General features: G+C 40.0%; 1 protein-coding gene across 7 annotated transcripts in view; it reads right to left on the bottom strand.

Moving 5' to 3' along the window:
• The window catches only part of mid2 (midline 2), a 168308-nt gene that overhangs the window by 58594 nt on the left and 88990 nt on the right, over positions 1-20724 (bottom strand). For 6 of the 7 annotated variants that reach the window (XM_085426289.1, XM_085426282.1, XM_085426307.1 and 3 more), the window contains 2 exons: positions 5315-5380; positions 3491-3586 (listed from right to left, as the gene is read on the bottom strand). In XM_085426289.1, the coding sequence (XP_085282415.1) occupies positions 3491-3586; positions 5315-5380 (162 nt within the window). The remainder of the gene's footprint in view (positions 1-3490; positions 3587-5314; positions 5381-20724) is intronic. The other variant, XM_085426318.1, reaches the window with a different exon arrangement.

Genomic DNA, 20724 nt, shown 5'->3' with positions numbered 1-20724 from the left:
TTCATATTCTGCACAGAGTGTGATCAGCTTCAGTGTAAACACACCTAGACAGGTCTCAGCTAAGGACTTACTGTTCGCTGTTTAATCAGTAGATATACACGTGTGAACATTTAAACCCACCAGGCTTCTGTCTGATGTGATTCTTTTTTCCATCAGTTCTGATACACACACGAGTTTAACACGATCCTAGCGGTTGGAAACACCAGCTGCTGGTTTTTACTGCTTCCTAGAAACAATGCTTACTCCACATTTAGCTGTGTCTGGGCTTTCTGGCTCTAAAGTTTTCCTCTTTATACAGCTGCCAGTGCAAGCACCTTGTAACCACACAGTCTCACGAGGCATAGCTGAACCATGACCTCGACGAGGACAACTACCATATAGAGAGCAAGATAAAGTGGGACAGAATGACAGAAAAGCTGATCAGCTGTCAAGTTACAAGATGAATTAAGAAGAGGGAGATATTAAATGCAAGAACTTCACTACACAGAAAGTTTCAAGGGCACTTTAAGGAAGTATTGTTAAAGTATGAAAGGGGAGGCTCTTTGGGAATTAAATAGAAATGTGCTGAAAATGAAATGGCAACAAAAGAATAAGAGCATCTCTTGAGATGTGTTTTTGAAGAGGGTAAAAAGCTTTTACTATTACTCTAAAAAAAGAAAAGAAAAGAAGTGAGCTGGCTTAATATTAAACGGCTTATAGCTTAAAACATAGTTCGTGAATGAGAAAAATAACGTGCAGGTAACAGATAGCATATTAGTCTTATTCAGACCCAGCTTTCAGTCTGGGTCTGAATTCAGTTACATCTGTCACTGTATCAGCGTCTATTCAACATCAAAGTGGTTTTTAGGGAAATGCTCTTCACCCAAGAGCCTCAATGAGTCCCCCTTACTCTGCTGACTATTAATATCAAAGCATGAGTGAAAATGAGTGATGAGTGTTAACTAAACAAAAATCACTACAAATGCTTAAGAATCAAATCAATGCTTTTAAAAAGCTCCGAACCGAATACCATTAGGCACAAAAATCCCACACCAAGCCTAGTGGTGAAGAAAGAAGCATCCTACACATCAAGTCAGTGCATCTAAGACTGAAGAAAAAGATAACTCCCCCGGAGAGAACCCCTGGAGGACAGGGATGTATCGCTGCAGTGTGTGCTGACACACTGGAAGCTGATTCACACTGTGTTTGATCATTTCTTCGGCACCAATACAGTATGATGCAAACAAGGAGGAGAGAAATCCAGGTCATGCTTAAAGCCCTTCAGAGATTTCTTATTTTGTACACACTCCTCTCCCTTCACTAAAACTCTCACTTTTTTATTCCCTTTTTGCGCTGTATTGCATTATTGCTGAGCGTGTTCTTCTACACACTGCCTGCATCTCTTTTTGCAGAATAAAAAAAAGGATCACTGCTAGTCACACTAACACTTACTGTACGTCTTTTTATCCCATTCTCTGTTCCCGTTGCCCTGTTAACCTCTTGCCTTTTCGTTTTCTTTTTCCTTTCCCTCACCTCTACAGCCTCTACTTTTCAGCCTTTCCGCCGTTCTCCAGCTTCTTCTCCTCGCTTGCCCTCGCCTCTCTTCCTGGCACTCATAAAACGCCTCTGCACCTTAATGTGTGCTCACCTGAAAACAATCCAGTCTCTCTTCCTTACGCCTCTCATAAATAAACAACTGTAGTCCTTTGACACTGACATCATAAAGCCAGAATAGCTCCAAATGAGTTGAAAACGTATAGTTTATTCCAATAATTTGCTTTGCTTGAGAGTTGGTGAAGCATGTTCTCCCCCATGCAATCTCTCCTCATTACTTTTTGATGAATAACTGATGAGATGTGCTGCTGTCGTGGCGGTGGCTCAACATTGGTATGCAGACAAAGACGAAACAGAGACAGTTTTTTTTTCTCATGCCATGCACTGTTGACGAACAGTTTGTCTGTACTTAATGAATCACCCAGCAATCATTTAATTTTGATTGGATGAGCGGCTGCATGAGTTGCTGTTCATGGACCTCAGAGTGACTCTGAGAAAATGGAGTCATGCCCGGCTGGTAAGAAATGAACTACGCAGAGAGTGATGGCGGCACTAAAATGCATTTGTCCTCTGCAGCCATTAATGTCAAATCTCACAGAAAATGATGGTGTTTATTAAGAGTGAGTGTGCACAGACTGAAAGCATGAACCTGTGTGTATGTGTGCGAATGTGTTAGTAATGCTCAGCTGAGAAAACACTCTGTGGCCAAGCATTAGAACTCTCTGACTGGCTTTGAACAGTACCTCCATTAAATCATAGCAAAGGCCCAAATGGAAGAGGTCAACAGTGACAAGACTGACTCAGGTATAATTTTGTGCACACAGGTTCCGGTTCACACCAGGACACCGGAGCGCAAACACTCTTCGAAGGTTGCCGTTTAATCGTACCGGGGGGAGCTGTGACACATTACCACCTTGTGACAAGTCAGATAAAGCTTCCACTTTGGAGTTATATGCCATTTGACAGATAATCTCATCTGATTTGCTGGCAAGCATAAATTTCTTGTGTGGGTGGTGCCAGTAAGAATTAAACCGTTGAGTAATGCAACAGTAATTCATCCATCCTAAAAATCTAATTCATCGCAGTGAGATTAGTTGGAAGCCAAGAGTTCAAGGAAGAACCTAAGCAGTATTGGAAGCCAAAGCTGAGACATTAAAGAGGCACACAATCAGAATTTATGATACAGTTAAAGCTTTACATTAAAGTGGTTGCACCTTTTAGTTTTGGCTTTGCTCAAGTGGTCATCTCAATCAGCGTTTGAAGTTGTGTGAATGACATAACTAACCCTTTTAAAGGTCTGAAAGTGGATGGTTGCTGATAGCTACTCTTTTGTTCTCGAGTGTTCTTCAGTCCCTCTGAAACTGAAACTGGTATCTATTATTTCCATTTTCAAAGTGCTGTGCCTAATCACTTATCATATTGATGGCCAAATGACATAACAAGATCACTGTGACACATTTGTTATTAATTTGCTGCTGTATACTTTCCTCCAACTCTTTAAAAACGATGCAGACCTTTTTATGACAACACTGTAAGAGCCTGGCATTCACTTACAGTGTTGGGATTAATCAATATTTGATCAGTAGCTGGTGAAGGAATTGAAAGAATTGAATTCGTATTTTAATGCTGGCAAAGTCACGGTTATGATCCAGCAGGAGGCAGAAATATAATGAAATAAAAAGAGGCTTAGACTAAAATATAAATAGCTTCAGTGGTGCGCGGTGTGGCGCTGACTTGGAAATGCTTATTTCCACCCAGCAGAACTCCCCTCATTAAGAATCTTTAGCAGCTCCGAGGCTGTTATCTTGTTGCTGACACTAACCTCTGACTGTGCTATGATACCTGGCGACAAACAAAACTACTTTCCATATGGAAGTCATATTTTCCTGAGTTACAATTAAGGGAGACCATTTGAATTTTATTCAAAAATTAAAAGACATAAAGATATGTTACATACCTCAACCTGTTGACAGATTTGAATGAGCTTGGCCATTTGGTTCTCCAGCTCACTGTTCCTCTTCACCAAGTTGGTTAGGTTGTTCTCCAGAGTTTGCTGTTTGGAGGGAGCAGGAGGATTGGCATGATTAGTATTTACAAGTAGAAGTATTACCTTCAATGTGTGCAGTTTTGCTTATAAATAAATAAATACTCTTATTGTAAGGTTATTGTTTAGCTAAACCATTAAGCTTAAGACACTACAGAGGAACAGAGTGATTAGAAAATTTCTTAACATCTGTTTACGAGAGTGGGTAGCTCCTTATGTTCGATTTAGTAGTTTTATGCTGGATACTTCCTGATTTAAAAAAACAAAAACAAAAGCCAAACATAAAATAAATTTAAAAAAACATCAAAAGTTTTGAACTACATGAATCTGCAAGGGGAGTCATATCTGTAGATAATTATTTTGGTAACATCTCTGGTGAAGTCTGTGACATCAGTGCTGGTTCATGAGTTCATATTTATGTCTTCTGAAGTCGCAATGAAACCCATAAGTCTGCACATACACATACAAAATATACATTCTGTGACATCACAAGAAATTTCTACAACACTATTTGACTCCTTTTTTTTATTTTTATCTCCACATTCCCCAAGACTTTCTTTATAACATAAGACATTCATGCAAAAATATTTCTTCAATAAACTGTAAACGACTTTAAAAAATTAATCCAAATATCTATTAAGGCCCGTGAAGTACAATAAAAAAAAATAGTTGCAGAAGGGAGAGTGTCCATCACAGTAGCCATGCACTGAAGTCTGAACCATGTTGAACAATGTTACATGCGGTGCGAAATAAGAAATAATCAAAAAGGTCATCAGTTTTGAAAAGGTTAAAAATAATCTGCAGATTTTACACACGATAATTAAAATGACTTTAATAGCTGAATTGCTGCAAATGTTACAGTAAATATTCGGTTTCTAATTGAATATCGTTGAATAAGAAGCAGCCAAAGTAGGTTCTGTGTTTGTAGGTTAACTCTTTCATACGTCTTCCTGTATTTTTGCTTTTATGCAGCCACAAGTGCTTACAGCAGTTTTATTTACTACAAAACTCTTTGATCTCACGATTTAACTTCATCTCACTTTAAAGCAAGAAAATAACTATGTGATCCCTGAAAAAAATGAAACCAATCAACCTCAAATGGCAACTTTTAATGATCAAACTCTCAGTTACTATCCCTTAACTGTGACTGCTTTTCAGATGTAAAACAAAAGACACGCACGCACAAACATGTTCACTCAAACACATATGCAGGATAAAAGACCAAAATGGAAACAAGCAAATGGGAAGTCAGGAATAGAACTCCCATTCAAAGGAAACAGATCAGCGATGGTGGTGACGAGCATCAAAACAACATTAGCAGCTGCGATGAGAACAACAGAACAAAGCAGAAGACAAGCGGCGAGTGTTTGAAGTATCTCTACTCATGCAAGTGAAGGGGAGGTGGCCTGTACAAGCACCTAGCCGCGTCTGAATGTCTTACTGTCTGTCTGCTCCTCCGTGCGTCTGTCTTACTGTCAGGCAACTGTGCTCTCCAATATCTCTCCTACCTGCCACTCAGCCTGATGTACGCCTACCTGTTGTCTGTTTGACTTTGCACCCACTTAATTATTCACCTGCCTGCTTATCTCACTTCTTGCCTCCCTTCCTTATCCATCCAGCTATCTACTTATGTGCCTTTCTGTCCCTCTGCGTCCCAGGAATAGTCGAGGATGGGAGAGGGAGGGGTGGAAGGGTGTGGGGGGGGGGGGGTTGTTAAAAGGCAGCCAGGGAACTCACCGCAGCGCTTGTCTTTGAAGCCTCCATTACTGCATCTGACACTCTGCCCGGGCTCACCTGATAAGCCTATGAACACACACATACACCTACATAAGTGCACACATAGACACACACACAGATAAGCCTGATCACACGTCTGCCAGCTAAACGCACAGCAACCGATGAGGAGGACTCCTTTCTCATGAAGCTGCCATAAACACTTTGGAGGTTTTGTTGAATGCAGATGAGACAGTGCAGCGTACAGTGTGCACAGCAGTGGTGTTGGAGTTGCATCACTGGAACGAGAATTTGGTTGTTGTGCCGCAGCGCCTCTCTGTGTGTGTTTGTTTATTGGGGAGTTTGAAGTGGAACATCAGTGAGTGGGGACAGATGGGTCATTAATTAGCAAGCTGGAGACAAGATGATTAATACATTAGAATACAGCTGCCCCCCCCCCATGCGACAGCAGTCGAAAGAAACTCCTTTGTTCTCTACATACGTACGTGTGTTTTCTGTATTTTACATGTGTTAGGCCTGCATATGGTCAGAGACATATGTATGTCTCCATGTATACAGATGATGTTAGTTTATACTTTGTAGGGTGAATATGAGACACTAAACACTAAGCATTATACTGTGGTCAGTATGGCGATGTGGCTCTGCCTTACTTGTAGCCCACGCCTTATAGGGAGGCAAGTTGACAGAGAGAGAGAGAGAGAGAGAGAGAGTGATAGAGGGAGGCAGAGTAACCATCAACAACACACATTTAACAAATTATTAAAACACTCAAGGGACATCAAAGATAACCAAACCCGCTTGAGCTGGAGCAGAGAAAAACGTAACACAAAACATGTAGAAATAGAAGCATAAAAGGGTGGAATGGGTCAGAACATGCATATGTGTTAGAGTTAAACAGCAGCCCAATCAATGATGACATTTTATGTTTATATTGTCTTTATCATTTAAGTTATTTAATATCATGTCAGTTTGCATCTTTCTGTCTGAAATGTACATCATCAGAGTCATGAAATAAACAGGTCTCACTTCCAACTCAGCACATATGACTGCAACATATATTTTTTTAAGAAGCAACATTTAAAAAAAAAAAAAATCTAAACCATATTTTCTTAAAGTTAAGCAGGTACTTCTTTTCAATAAACCTAATCAGTGAGGAAAATGAAAGTAACATGAGAGTGAAAATAAAGAAAATAGCTTGAAAAACAAAAACCTCAATCAGAAGACAAGCCACGGTCTCCTGTCCCCAAATGTGAACAGCTGGGGCCAAAAAAATTACTCTGCCTATTTCTGCTGCACCAGCAATATCTGGACAGATTGCTTCGGTTACTATGGAAAAGCCACACTGATATGCCAGGGACTGGGTGTAAATATTAAATAGCAAGCCATAACTTGTGTTATTACCAGCCTGAGAAAGATCTATAGACAGCAGTAGCCACTTTGATTATTTTGCTATATTGAAATCTATTAAGCGTAAAACCTATTGCATATATTTACATATATAAAAAAAGGGGGCCATTGCAGAGACAGAGAGGTAGAGAAAATAGAGCGGAGGGTTATTAGAGTGGAACAAGAAGAAATCAAAGCCAATGCGAGAGAGATGAGTTACTGCTTTTTAGTTGCTTGAAGCATGTGATGGGCCTGCAGGGTAGATGGTGTTATTTGCATGAGGTAATATCATTCATTCACAGACTCAGCTTTAGACATAGCATGTCACGGCAGTGAATAGAGAGAGTGTAACAGAGATAGGAGGGGCTGACAGGAGGAAAATAGGGACGAGTCTCATGCTGAGAGGGGGAGCTTGGTAGGCTAGCGACCAGGCTTCTAATTCGGTCATCATTCAGTCTGTTCTGTTTTTCTGTTTTCCATTAGTATGACTTTCATTAGTATTCAGTAGCTTTCTTTTCATTTTACATCACAATAAGTATCCTCTCCCGCTAATCTGACTTCCTGTCTCATCCGTTGCTTTGTTTCTTACTTCTTCAGTATTTATTCTGTCCGTCCCGGCCCCGCTGCAACAGCAGCTGCTGCTGACAGCCCATCATCTCAGGTTAGATCAACACCCCCTCATATGACATCACTATGTTGAGGGGCTCCCGGGTCTCATTCCTGTACAGATGATCCATTTCTCTTGGGAGGGCTCTCTATTTGTACTAGAGTAGCTAGACAGCTGCGGGAGAGGGGCCGTGGATATAGAATGATGCCTTTTTCTTACAAGACAGTTGAGTATGATGAAGGGTTTACTGAACTCGCTCACTCAACTTTGACTGCTCTTAAAGCTAAAACTAGTCATCATCATTCATTGTCACATTACCACTAAGCACTGAAGTTGCACAGAAACACAGTCCATGGTACAAGATGACAATCCAAACACTGTGTGTTGTCTGTCAATCACAGCAGAACCACGACACATCTGTAAATAGCAATTTCTGAAATTGTAAGACTTAATCTAAAGACAGCGCAAAGCTTTACTATACTAACAGTTACTGTGGTCTTTAAGTTATTACAGCATAATGCAATCATAAGAAGAACCTGAGACAATAAAAGAAGAGACCAAGCGTTATAAAATTGGACATACCAGGCACATGTTCTAGAGATGTGTTTGCTTTTTTAAGAGACAATTTTATGCTGAACTGCATCTTTTGCCTAATAACATGACACTGACCAGTAGCAGAATCTCTGGGTTGTTACAACGTAACAACAGAACAACAGCGCAACTCCCACCACAACAAAAATGAAACAGAATGCCCCGAGGCCAAGTATCTAACTTCAAAGTCTTTTCTTTTAATTAATTCAAGATCGTCCCACAAGTACAAGAGAAATGGGACACTAAGAGAGAGAAATGAAAGCAACAGAAAGAGGGAGAGATTCAACTTGAAAGAATTGAACAAGCTCACTTTACAGCTGTTGTTAACAAGAGGCTTTTCAGAATCTGGACGTGTCAGTAACACAAGCCTTCTGGGAAACGGGGTTTTTGTCTGAGGATAATATTTTATAGGGCAAAACCCTTGAGACTGATGAATTGTATGGTATGAAAAATAGGGAGTCGTGCTCGTCTCCCTGCAGTCTGGGGTCCAGTTAATGAGACCATCAGGGATGCTTAAAATCAGTTCAAATGTTAACTGTTTTTGTTTGTGTCCAACTTCCAAAGAACAGCATTTTAAAAACTTTTTTTTTTACCTTTTACATTTAAGAGCTGTGTAATTCACTATAAGGCTCTTATTCCACTAGAAAATTTGAAATAAAGAAATAATTATGCAGAAAAAAAAGAATGCCGAACAGTAAATGCAGTAGCTTTCACAGTGTTGCTCTGTAGTTCTGAATAGGATGCCACAGATTTCTGAACTCCAAATGAACTCATGTGACCTTCAAGCTACAAGAGACTGACTGAACATTTAAGAGATCTCTGAACAGTTGGGGGTACAGCGATAAATGGGAGCAGACAGCTAGGAGATGCTCACTTTCATTTATAAGTCTTGTGGGGGAATTCAAATAAAGTTGCTCAGAAAAAGAAAGGAACCTTGGGAAGTGTTTGGAAGGACGACTCTAATGCCACACTCAACTTGTTATGAATCCCAATTGTTTTCCCCCCTCTCTGAGGTTTATCATAAGAGAAATGGACAAAAATTCAATAGTAATTTAAATTTTAAGCTGCACGCAGGGATTAGGATCAAGAAATTTCTTGTTAGGTTTGAAAATGAATAATGGATTGTTATCGCAACTGAGAAACACTGAGGAGGCTAGACACAAGCTGGCATTTGATCTTGTTTATAAGACTCTTTGATAAGCCATGAGCTTGTCTGTGCTTTTAGCTTTCAAATTATTTGTTTGGGTCAGGACCAAAATGACCCAGGAATACCAAAAACAAGCAGAATGCACATGAAGAAAAGGAATGAAATAGATGTGACGCAAAGTGTGCTATATCCTTGTCCGTTCCCAAATCTCCTGTTCCCTTTGGTAGACAATTTCATATCAGATTACAAGTTGATGACAGTGTGATATTTAAATGCAAAGCGAGAGGAATTTAATGCTGTGGATTAGGGGTGCCTGGATAAAGTGGGGTTAGTACAAATCAGTGATATGGTTGAAAAGGATTAAAGGATCTTTCAGTTTCATTTCAATCAGACTACAATGGATTCTTGGTGAAGCGGTTCTATTCAGTTTCATGGATTAATGCAGATGAAGAAAAATAACACATACGGCTAGAGTTGTCGTTTAATTTTGTTTAATATGATGCATACTTGTTGCATGCACTTCTAAATGTAAATGACATTTTTCACTATGGGTATTTTTTTTAAAGAAGAAGAAGAATGATCACAGTTTGATTCCACCTGTCAGGTGGGGCTCTTCTGTGTGGAGTTTGCGTGTATGGTTCTGTCTGGGTACTCCACCCACAGTCCAAATTGATGATTTTAAATTCTAAAAATGCCATAGATGTGAATGATTATCCAACTTTTTTTGATAGACTGGTGACCTGTCCAGGTTGTACCCTGCCTCTTGCCCTGTGACAGGAGCAGGCTTCAATCCCAAAATCGGATAAGTGGTTAAGAAAATTAATGAATGGCAATAAATCCCATATGTTCTGTAAAAACTGAATGTATCATACAGCGTCTTTGCTGTAAATACTACAAGAATATCTGTAACTTTATAAAGTTATACAAGTTGCTATCAAAATATAACACGTCTAAGCCCATAAAAAATGAAATCTTACCTGATTTAAATTTGGATGCCATCCCCTTCAAGGTTAATTCCCTGTGAAACGCTGCACAACTTCATGGAGATCTAAATGTAGATCGCTCCACGGCAAACCCACTCTGACAGTAATGCAAAGCTTCACAAGGAGTTAGTCCTTGAGGAAAATAGCAGCCAAACACCAGGTATGTTATTTTCTATTTCCACGGGAGAGCTCCAACTCATCAGCAAGACCTACCGCTAAAATGAAATGAACATATTGGACCTATATGTGTTATTGCCAAATATAACACATGTAGGTCTAAAGGATCAACAAAGCTGTTTCAACTCTTATTCGAGCTTCGTTTGTGCCTCATCTGTTCTCTATTCTAAATTATTCTCCAACTACTTCTATTTCACAGACACCGGGGCCGGCAGTGTGCTATAAATCAGCAGGCAGAAGTAGATCTGTAAAATTGTTTCATCAGCCCATGCTGTATACTGTGCTGCTAATAGCAAAGCCTTGTTATCCACAGTAGATGATATCATTAGGTCGGTGATACTGACTGTGGGCTAGATAAGAAATATTCCTGTCCTCAAGACAAGCTGTGGCCGACCACTGTGACTCCTGACTAAAGACATTATCGTCACCAGCTTGGCTGCTTTGTGTAGATAGAAGATGTAACAGAGCTATGGTAGAGCAAAAAAATAAAGAAAAAGGACAAAAACATTGATATCTAAGACATTTCATAATTTACGTACGATACAAATATTAAAATGTTCTGAAAACAGAGAAACAGCTCAGAACGAACATTCTAGTTATGACCAGAACAGCAAAGCCAAGGCGGCATGCCTGGTAATCTGTAAGAGACATCTGACGAGCATGTCTGGGTCTGTTTTGTTGCCTTGTACGCTTTACCCACAGATAACTGTCCAAACAATGACATTGTGGAATTAAATCAAGATATTTCCAGTAGAGATACAAAGTGGCTGGTTTGAGCCAAACAGATAATACTCTGTATCCAAATTCAAATGCCACGCCTCGGTACTTCTGATATTTGGACTTGTATAACTGAAGAATACGGAATAATAATAACACAGGATACGCCTGTAGCTGATCTTATTCCATTCACTGTGGTGAGCCAAGCTTAACAAGTCACAGTGCTTTCTCTATTGAACGCAAATATATTAAATTGATATCGATCAAAAAAGGGAACATTTCAAAAATGTTGAAGGATTCTTTCAGAAGCCAAAAGGGTTTACATCAATATGCTTCACATCTTAAACTCTAGGCTTGGACTGACAGCAAAATGAAGTCATCAGCAGGAAAGCTGCCCTATGACCACATAATCCAGGTTCAATATCTCCAACCGATGAATAAGTTCAAAGGAAATGTCCTTCAGCAACGCAGCAAAAAATACCTGCTGCCCCCACAGATAATGTCTTGTAGCTGACGTTTACCTCTGGCCTCTTGATTTAACCGTTCTTTCTTTCTTTCTAAAATAAAGTTTACTCGACATGGCATTGTATACATAAGGCTGAAATCTTTTAGGCATATACCAACCAAATTAGCTTTCCAATACACAACAAATCATTGCTCTTTTAAAACAACATGATTCTGATATTTTGACAGCTTTTCTTATTACATTTTTAAGGTGCATATGAGCTATTGAGTGGCTAGAGACTACTTAAAAACTTTGTACATATACTCTAATCAATAAATACATGAGTCACTCACTGTAACCTTTTAGAAATACAGCTTCGTGGCTGCGTGCCACATGTAAGAAACATACCAGCTTGCTAGGATCTGAATGTTACTTGGCACTTTTCTTCCACCTCACCCCACCTTCCACCACATAAGCCTTACAGTATGATAGACTTCGCTGTCTTCCTTTCTCCCTCAATGATTCCCACTGCAAATGGATTATATATTCACTTATTAATATGGCAGAAATGCCTGGTTAGCTCCCACGTGAAAAAACAGACGAGGAACAGAAAGAGACGTGACTGAGGGGAAAAAAGAGTGCCTAACAGCAAGAGAGAGTCACACAGACAGACAAGCACCATACAGCCACATTTCATTGACTGTAATACAATTATGTAGCTGCTGGCTCGTTGGTGTATTCATATGACACGGTTATTCGTTTTGTCTTATTTTCTCAAATGCAATAACAGAAAGAACAGTTTGCTGAGTCTGAGTCACTCTGAGTGATGGCAACCCAGCGGCCGTTGTTTGGCTCTGTGTTTTTAAAACCCTGAGTCATTGCTACAATGAAAAATGCCACCATGTTTTCAGCACAGTGCTGGCATCCACCAAATGTGTCTCCCAAAGACTGCATAAGTGAAAAAGAGAAAAAAAGGGTCTCTTTTATCAGTGCAAGGTTTGTAGATTGCTTCTTTACTCTTGCATGTTGTTGTCTGTGTAGGTTCTCAGTCATCCAGGTCATGACAGTCTAAAGAACTTGGAAAGAAAGCGACTGGACTTCTTTAAGTTTTTTGACGGTGTTTCGCCTCTCATCCGAGGAGCTTCTTCATTTTTGCTCATTTTTGGAGAAACACATCTACTGTTTTTCCCCAATAAACATTTTATGTAAGAGTCAAAGCAAGAACAGCTGTAATTACTTCAATTTGAAATAATATATTTTATTAAAGGTGAAAATGGAAAGAAAATTCTAGAATTGTTGGGATTTATTATATAACCATGCATATAAATATGAGTTTACTATATAACCATTACAGCTATTTACGGGCTCAGGGGGTTGGGAAGCGTATCTGTACCCGGAAGGTCGCCGGTTCGATCCCTGGGCCCTCTGTCCTGGTCGTTGTGTCCCTGGGCAAGACACTTTACCCTACTTGCCTACTGGTGTTGGCCAGAGGGGCCGATGGCGCGATATGGCAGCCTCGCTTCTGTCAGTCTGCCCCAGGGCAGCTGTGGCTACAACTGTAGCTTGCCTCCACCAGTGTGTGAATGTGAGAGTGAATGAATAGTGGTATTGTAAAGCGCTTTGGGTGCCTTGAAAAGTGCTATATAAATCCAATCCATTATTATTATTATTATTTAACATTCTGTTCTTAATGCTTTTTCATAAACAAACCTTCATAATTACTATGTTTAATTCAACAGTAATTAACAATTGGAACACAAACCATAAAAATAGTTTATTACAGACCAGTCGGAGCATTCAAAGCAGTGATAGGAAACCTTGTGTGTGTGTGTGGGACTTACAAATTTGCTTCCCACACTCACTGAAACAGCAGCCCAGGTGTGTTTCTAATCTTATGACCTCTCAGCTGCTTTTTTAATCTCTGTTTTAATATGAGTTCGTGCTCAGTTTAATCTCAGTAGGCTGCCAATAAATTGATTGTAATGTGTTTATTATTAGATTATTTAGGTACACCGCGGCGCTTCGACACGCAGGTGAAAATGCTATTCAAGATTTTGCACCAGTGTATGCCTGCTCTATGTGATTTGTCATCTTATGGGTCACTTGGACTAAAGCAATGAAATTTAGTGTCGTTTTTACTGTTAATATGCGTCAAAATTTGACCCACATTGTATGTAAAGGTTACATACATCAATCATTAATATAACTTATATCCACATTAGGGCATATAATGATGAAATATTTATATTACTTTAGATTATTATGTGGTTTGCCAAGAGATTAAAATATTGAAAAAAAAATCTAAGCTGCTAAGTCAGGTACACAGCACCCACCCAGAGGGGTCAGAGAGACGTGTTGTGAACACCATCGCAAATATAACAGCTTAATGAAAAGCACAGCTGACACAGACAACAGTAGCTGTAGCAGAAGATGTTTGCCAAGTAAAATACAGGCAAGCTGATTGGTTTGCTGGGTGAGGCCTGAGTGTTTTGTACATTCTGCATTGTGAATAATGAGGATGCGTGCACAAGCATAAAATGACCCGTTTCTCCTTCATTGGACTGTGGACGTGTCCAAATCATGAAGCTGACAGGATTTTTTTGACAATGAAAAACAAGTGAACCATTATTGTCTTTCCATTGATTATTGGAAGGAAAATCAGAACTAAATGTATATTGAAAATATACAAATACAAGAGCTGTTACAGCATTTTTCACATGCTGTGACTATATTATGTCACCTTTACTTAACAACTAGCTTGGCCCCTTCTGTCTTGTCGCTTCCGCATTATGCTTCCTGTCTCTCATTAGATTTGATGTCTAAGGAAATATTACGTAACTGAAAGCTACTGGGAAAGACTGGCCTACAACAACTATCGCGTCATTCCCTTGAGACCCAGCACTGAGTGCCATGCACAGTCTGCCTGTGAAAGCACAATGAATAACTGCCATGTCAGTTGTGAAGTTTTCATCACGGCCCCACAGCTTTGAGAGTCCTTGGTGGTGTTTTATCGTATCACTCGTGGCAAAGTGACACAGCAGATAATCTCACTTTCAACACACGGGCCGCAGCATATTTACGCTTGTGGAAAATTCATGTTCACTTTACAAACACTGGATAAGCAGAGGTTTCTGGCTGAGCTGGTACGTGCAACTCAAACCCATTGCTGAATAAGGCAAGTGACTTTTCAGAAATGATCCTGCTGACATGATCACATGATCTTCTGTTCTTCCACCAGTGCCTTTGTGAACTTTCTTTCAGTACCCATGTGTCCACACATGTAAACATATACATGTTGGTGTTTCCCTCTTCTCCTCAATCATAATACAGTTTAAATTTTTAGAGTCACCTCATTTAGTTGTATCCTACATTCTTCCAAAACATTTGATTCTGATAATAAGTAAATCAGCATGAATAACAAGCCTATCTGAAATCAGATAAAGGCAGATCTCAGATAGGCATAAAGAGTGACAATGGGAAAATAATTAGAAAATAAGTAACAGACATTTTTCTTTCTTGCAAGATGAGACAATCAATGTTGCACTCCCGACTATACAATAAACGTAGCTGTAGCCAGAAGCCTGTTATTTTAGCTTAGCAAAAGAATTATGTTCATACTAAAATAGCTAACATGCTAACTAGTGAGCTTTAGAGTTTTGTAGTACAGAGCCAAGCTGCCAGTTTGTCAGTCTTTCCAGGCTTTATGCTAAACAACAGTAAGCGGCTAAGATCTTGAGCTAAATATTTGCAATGCAGATGGGAGCAGGTCTCGTCATTTAGCTTTAAGAAAGAAGGGAAATGAGCACATTTCCCTAAATGTTTTGCAATTTATCACAGTCTTCCTTTTATCAAAGTAAAAGTAATTTTTTATGTCGCCATGTATCATCTTTTTCAAATTTAGGTCACCCGTCGCAGTGAAAAGATCTATTCTCGCAGTGCTTTTATTTCTCACCGTTGATTGCCTCATTGTTTTTCTGCATAGAAGTGTTGAACGCATACTTAAAATCTGAAACATACACCAAATGAAAAACAGATATATCCTGCTCAATGGGCTGTGGTGACAGCTGAAGCCTAACCCGTGGGTTTGCTGGAGGCTTGTTCAGTAGACGCAAAGCCTTGTCATTTGAATGTTGTATGACGCTGAGTGAACCATCTGTAATGTTGACACAACAGAGTCCCCATAGCTTATTCTATTCTCTGCTCCTGTTATCTGCTTTTTCTTCTCTCCTACTTCTTATTGCTTAGTCCTGCGCTAATACAGTGTCAGCCGGCGCCTTCGCCTCAGTCGTTCCCCAGCCCTGACCTTCACTTTGCTGTCCTCCACTTCAACATTCTGTTTGTTTTCAGTGCAAAAGCTAAAAAAAGTGACAGCACTGAGTCCCATCTCTAAGACTTGTCCCACTTGCCTAAAGAAACAGAGCAGACTTGACAGACTGGTTCAGCTCTGATTGCAAACAGAATCTCAATTTGAAATAACATCTTTTGTCTGAACTTTAATAATTAAACATCTACAAATTATTCCACTCTGGTTTTTGACTTTCAGAATCTCTAAACCTGATACTGCCATTCACAATGTTGTTGTTGTTGTTTTTTTTTTCAAATTTCCAATCCTACAGCAGAGAAAATCTGGGATGACTGACGAGTTCCTAGCTAAAAGGTTTACATCTGTCAGCTTGTAGTACCTTCAGGAAATGTTATATGAGCTCCTGGACTATATAAACACTCTGCAGTTTGATTTCTTTTTTTAAGCAAGAGGGCCAAGAGAATCTGTAATATCTACCAGACAAAACCACTGATGCTATCAGAAAAAGGGTAAAGTAGATAGAGTCCAACCAAAACATAGCTGAAATTAGTTATATGCCGATATATTGATATTGGCTGATAAATTATAATTAAAAGTAAGGACGAGAGAAATACCCTTTGGCCATGTTATGAGTGTTATGTGGCTAAGCTTATGCATGAGAGGCAAATGACTATGCATCACATTTGTTTCTGGAGGAGCATAAATGAGTAATTCACAACTTGTTGTAACAGTAAAACAAGTTTATTTTTAAACTAAATTGTCATAATATGTTATTAGGGGACCATAAAAACCTGCACATAACAAATGCTAGGGGAAAGAAAATAAAAAAAATACAGGGTTTGTTTCCTCAAACTTGTTTCTATCGAGTTCATTTAACACAATTAACTCCCAAACTGACAATAACTTGGACTAACTTATGAACAAACAGCTAAATCCCCTTTCAAGGCGATCCCAGACTCTAACTCCTTAAGATGAAACAAAACATATCTTTCAACAGAATATCAGCGCCTGAGTTCGGATTTTATTGAAAAAAGAGACACGACAGGCTCAGATTCAAAGCTTTTGTGATTTACTGCAGTCCAAAATTTGGTCTCCAAAACAAACTTCCTCTTTAATAGTCTTCCTTATCTCGACAGATGTCAGAACTCTGATCTATCTGTTACAAACATACTTCTTCATTTCCTTGTCTTTCATACTGAAAATGTTACTTTTGCCCTTCCACACTGAAAATGTTGCTCTTGCACAAACTTATCTTTTCCACTAGGTAATAGTGCGATGCAATAGCTACCGCAACTTTAGGGAATACATGTTTGCAATTCACTTGCAGTACATAATGAGCTCGTGTAAAAACAGAGGAGTTGGAGCCATCAAGGGATATGGCAGCTTTATTTTGGCTGCGCTTTCAGTCCTATTGATTGTGATAGCAGATAATGCCATCCAGAGATTCTGAGACAGGCAGTGAGATTTCCACCCTGAGCCTTTTATCTTGGACACCACAGTGTGACCCCTCCCTTCCCCCACAGGACCTTGCAGGCTTTCAGATGCAGAGCCGAAAAAGACCCTGACTCTCATCTGTTCAGACTGCAGTGACCAATACACACATACACACACACACGGACGCGCGCGCACAAAATCAGACAAATATATACACACTTACACAAAATGTGCAAAAACAAGAAACACACACTTCCCCTTCTGTCCCTGCACAGAGGCAGTGGTCAGTGACAAGACAGAGTGTCTCTATTAGTATCAAAGCTGCTCTGTTCATCCTGACAAATGAGTTCGCTTCTTTCAAGGTAGGAAAAGCTATTTACTCCATCTCCACTATGCTTTACTTCATCTAATTGGTCCGACCATGTCACAGAAGCAGGCCTCTAAATCACGTCAGTATCATATATTTATAGATGAGGTCATGTAACTGTAGTGCTCTGATGGCAGCTACATGACATCTAAATATGACACTTGTTGCCAGGTCTGCTGCTGGCATTCCAAAAAAACTGAGATGGACACCAAGAAGTGAAGGAGGTGTAAAAGAGGAAGCAAGCAAGTAAAACTCCCTGATATCATGAAGAAGATATGTGATTACTGTTGCACAAAAAGATTCTGACATCCCTAGACCGAGTGCTTTATCTCTGACTGTGACATGCAGACTCACTTGCTGGGAATCCAGGTCCAGCAGGCAAGAATGATAGTCAGAGCACAAAATCACATAACCTTAGCTCAGAGTCGGCCTTACTGCCCTGCATTCATGATTTGGCCAGACACCAGAGTTATAGAGCGGGGAACCACACTGGACAGCGTCTGTGATGGACTCGCCACAAAAAGGAGAAACACATTCCCTACGTTCCTGCAATTCTGCGTGGTTGGCTTTTGGCTGTTGATATCTGGAACAGACATTCCTCTCTGTATGACTCCCTGTGGAGCTGAACTTCCTTCACGTAACCTTAGATAAACAGAAACTTTCAAGGATGGTTTTGTAAAGATCAGTGACTGGATGAAGTTAAGGATATATGTAGATTTGTGTGTATGTCGAGCCACTTTTAACTCATCTCATTCATGTCACGCACAGATCAAAAACTATGTGCTTTTAACAAGAAAAATTGTTGTGGTTTGAGGTTTGTAATCTATATATCTGGTTTCATGTACAGTATGTGTGTGCGCACTTCATCCATGCATGTGAAAACCATGATAAGTCCATGGCTGCAGCATATGCGTGACCTCACACATGTAAGCGTTTCCCCGTGGAGCTTTGGTGGACAGGGTGTTCGCTGCTGCTGTCGCCACTATGCTGGCCAGACATAATAGGTGATGTGTCCCTTTTTTAGAAGCCATAAAAGAAGCCCTATGTGCTATTAGGCATGCATCAGTGCCTTCTTTTCTCATCGGCTTTAAGAGGTACATCAAACCACAGCCCCGGTAACCTGTTTTCTCAATCTCTCAAGTTTGCAAAGTCAGTTTAGAGTCTTATTGTTTTCTCCTTTCAGTTCTTGTGACAGTGCTGTATCTAAAAAGCCTTGATACTGTAAGCTGTGTATCCTGTGCCGCGCTTTCAAATTTTCCACCAACATGTGACTGTGATTCACTTGTGGTCTAGATTTGATGCTGTGGAGAAATACAAGCACAACCATTCAAACCATTTTAAATATTATACCAATTCGGGGTCACGGTGGTTTCATTTCTGTTTCAGATCTGACATAAATATTTTTGGAAAATGTTAATTATGATAATCACATCATTAAAATGGTTATACACTTAAAAAAAACCAACCTCATTTAATTCAATAAAAGCACTCGTGGAAGTGGATGCGAGCACCACATGAAATTCCCAGGGCTGTAAAACAACATTTATTTTCCATCCACTGTAAGTGTCACTACAATTTGTTTTGTAACTCAGCTTCAGTATCAAAATTAAGAAACAAGCATTGGTACACTTGATGTTTTATCTGTTTTCTCATAACTCTACATATAAAGCATGAAAAAAGTGCATTTCGAGAGGTCATAATGGGAAAAGTGGCGAGTCAAAACAAGTTGTAGCATATATGCAAGCTCATTTTTACCAACATTTTGGAATAACCCTGTTGTTAATGTGGTCTATACTTAATCATGCACAATAACATATGTACACACATGACTTCATACATATCCATATCTACATATTGAGGAAGCAAAAACCTGTACCAGTTACCGACAAACACTGTGTGTCTGAGACTTTAGCCCTATCCACATGCACACATAATGTCATTTGTGCATCGTGCATCAAATAGGTAACACTCTTTTACATTTACCATCATCACAGGCTCAACTTAAACTTAAACGTAAACTGCAGAAATTCATTCTTGGAAGCCTTGTCCCTCATTTTTAAGTGTTTCTATTAGAAAACTAGAAGAAAATCGGCTCACTCCTGGTGGCCGATTGGTGGGGCCTGGCGCCTGTGGCCCGGCTGGGCCCCTTCTGGGGGGTGGGGTGCCCTCAGGCCTCTGGCCTCTGGGCCTGAAGCTCGGTCCTCTCTGGCACAGCTGGCTGCCGGCAGAGCCCGCGGGCATGCCACTGCAACCCCCTCTGGCCTCTGCTCTGTAGCTGCTGGGTGACCTCTCGTTTGGGGCTCTACTCAGCTCTTCCCAGGAGGGTGGCACGGTTCACCCCCTTTTGGTGGTCCTCTTCGGGTCCTCGTACCCTGGGGCCTCTGGATGTCTGGGGCCTGGATCTCCTCCATACCTGCTTCATACCCTGGGGGATGGGGCTGTGGCTCCCCACACTCCCTAGCAGATCGTTACATGGAGAAACCTTTGGAATGCAAGCATGCTGATCCACACAGGTATGCACACAGGTGTACACACGGGTATTCACAGACGCGGACTACACCTTTCTTGGCTGCTGCCTCAAAGCACATTGTGCGCTGTCTATCTTGCGTGCTGCACAATATCGTTTAATATTTAGTATCTGCTGTTATCTACTGCTAGCTAGTTTATTGTGATGGTGCTGTATTTATTATGTTGCTCTTTTTTTTTTTTGTTTGCTTTCTCTTCTGGTTTTTTTTCTCCATACAGGTGACCCAGGTGTTTTGTTTTTCTTTCTTTCTTTCTTCCCCCCTTTCTCACCGTCTCTTCTCCCCTCTGTTTTTCTTTCTCTCCCTCTCTTTCTTTCATTCTTTCTCCCTGTCCTATCCCCCAGTCATGTCTGCCCCGTTTGTAGCAACCGAAAATAAAATAAATACATAATTATAATGAAGGTCAATCAAATGGACCAATATGGCAAGGCCATGATGATCCACTTGGTAAAATAAATCCGCTTGGCATCTTTCTTGGCCTTAAGACAACAATTCTGATGGCTAAAGATCCAAACGGGACACACAAAAAAGAAGAGAAAAAAAAAAAAGAAGAAAACTAGAAGAAAATCAAATCATGAAACAATGAGAGCTCAGAGAACGTATGAAAACAGTTGGGCCTTTTTCAAAAGAATTAATCAGAAAACCTGCCAATATTACTCCTTTATCAACACTTGCTGACCTTATTTCACTTGTTCCTCTCAGATTTTATAATTTTGCACTCAGCCAACTGA

Source organism: Rhamphochromis longiceps, linkage group LG2 (assembly GCF_057381845.1).
Source record: "Rhamphochromis longiceps isolate RC_006_pf linkage group LG2, R_longiceps_female_GT1.1, whole genome shotgun sequence".
NCBI lineage: Eukaryota > Metazoa > Chordata > Actinopteri > Cichliformes > Cichlidae > Rhamphochromis > Rhamphochromis longiceps.
This window is presented reverse-complemented; position numbering and strand designations above follow the sequence as displayed.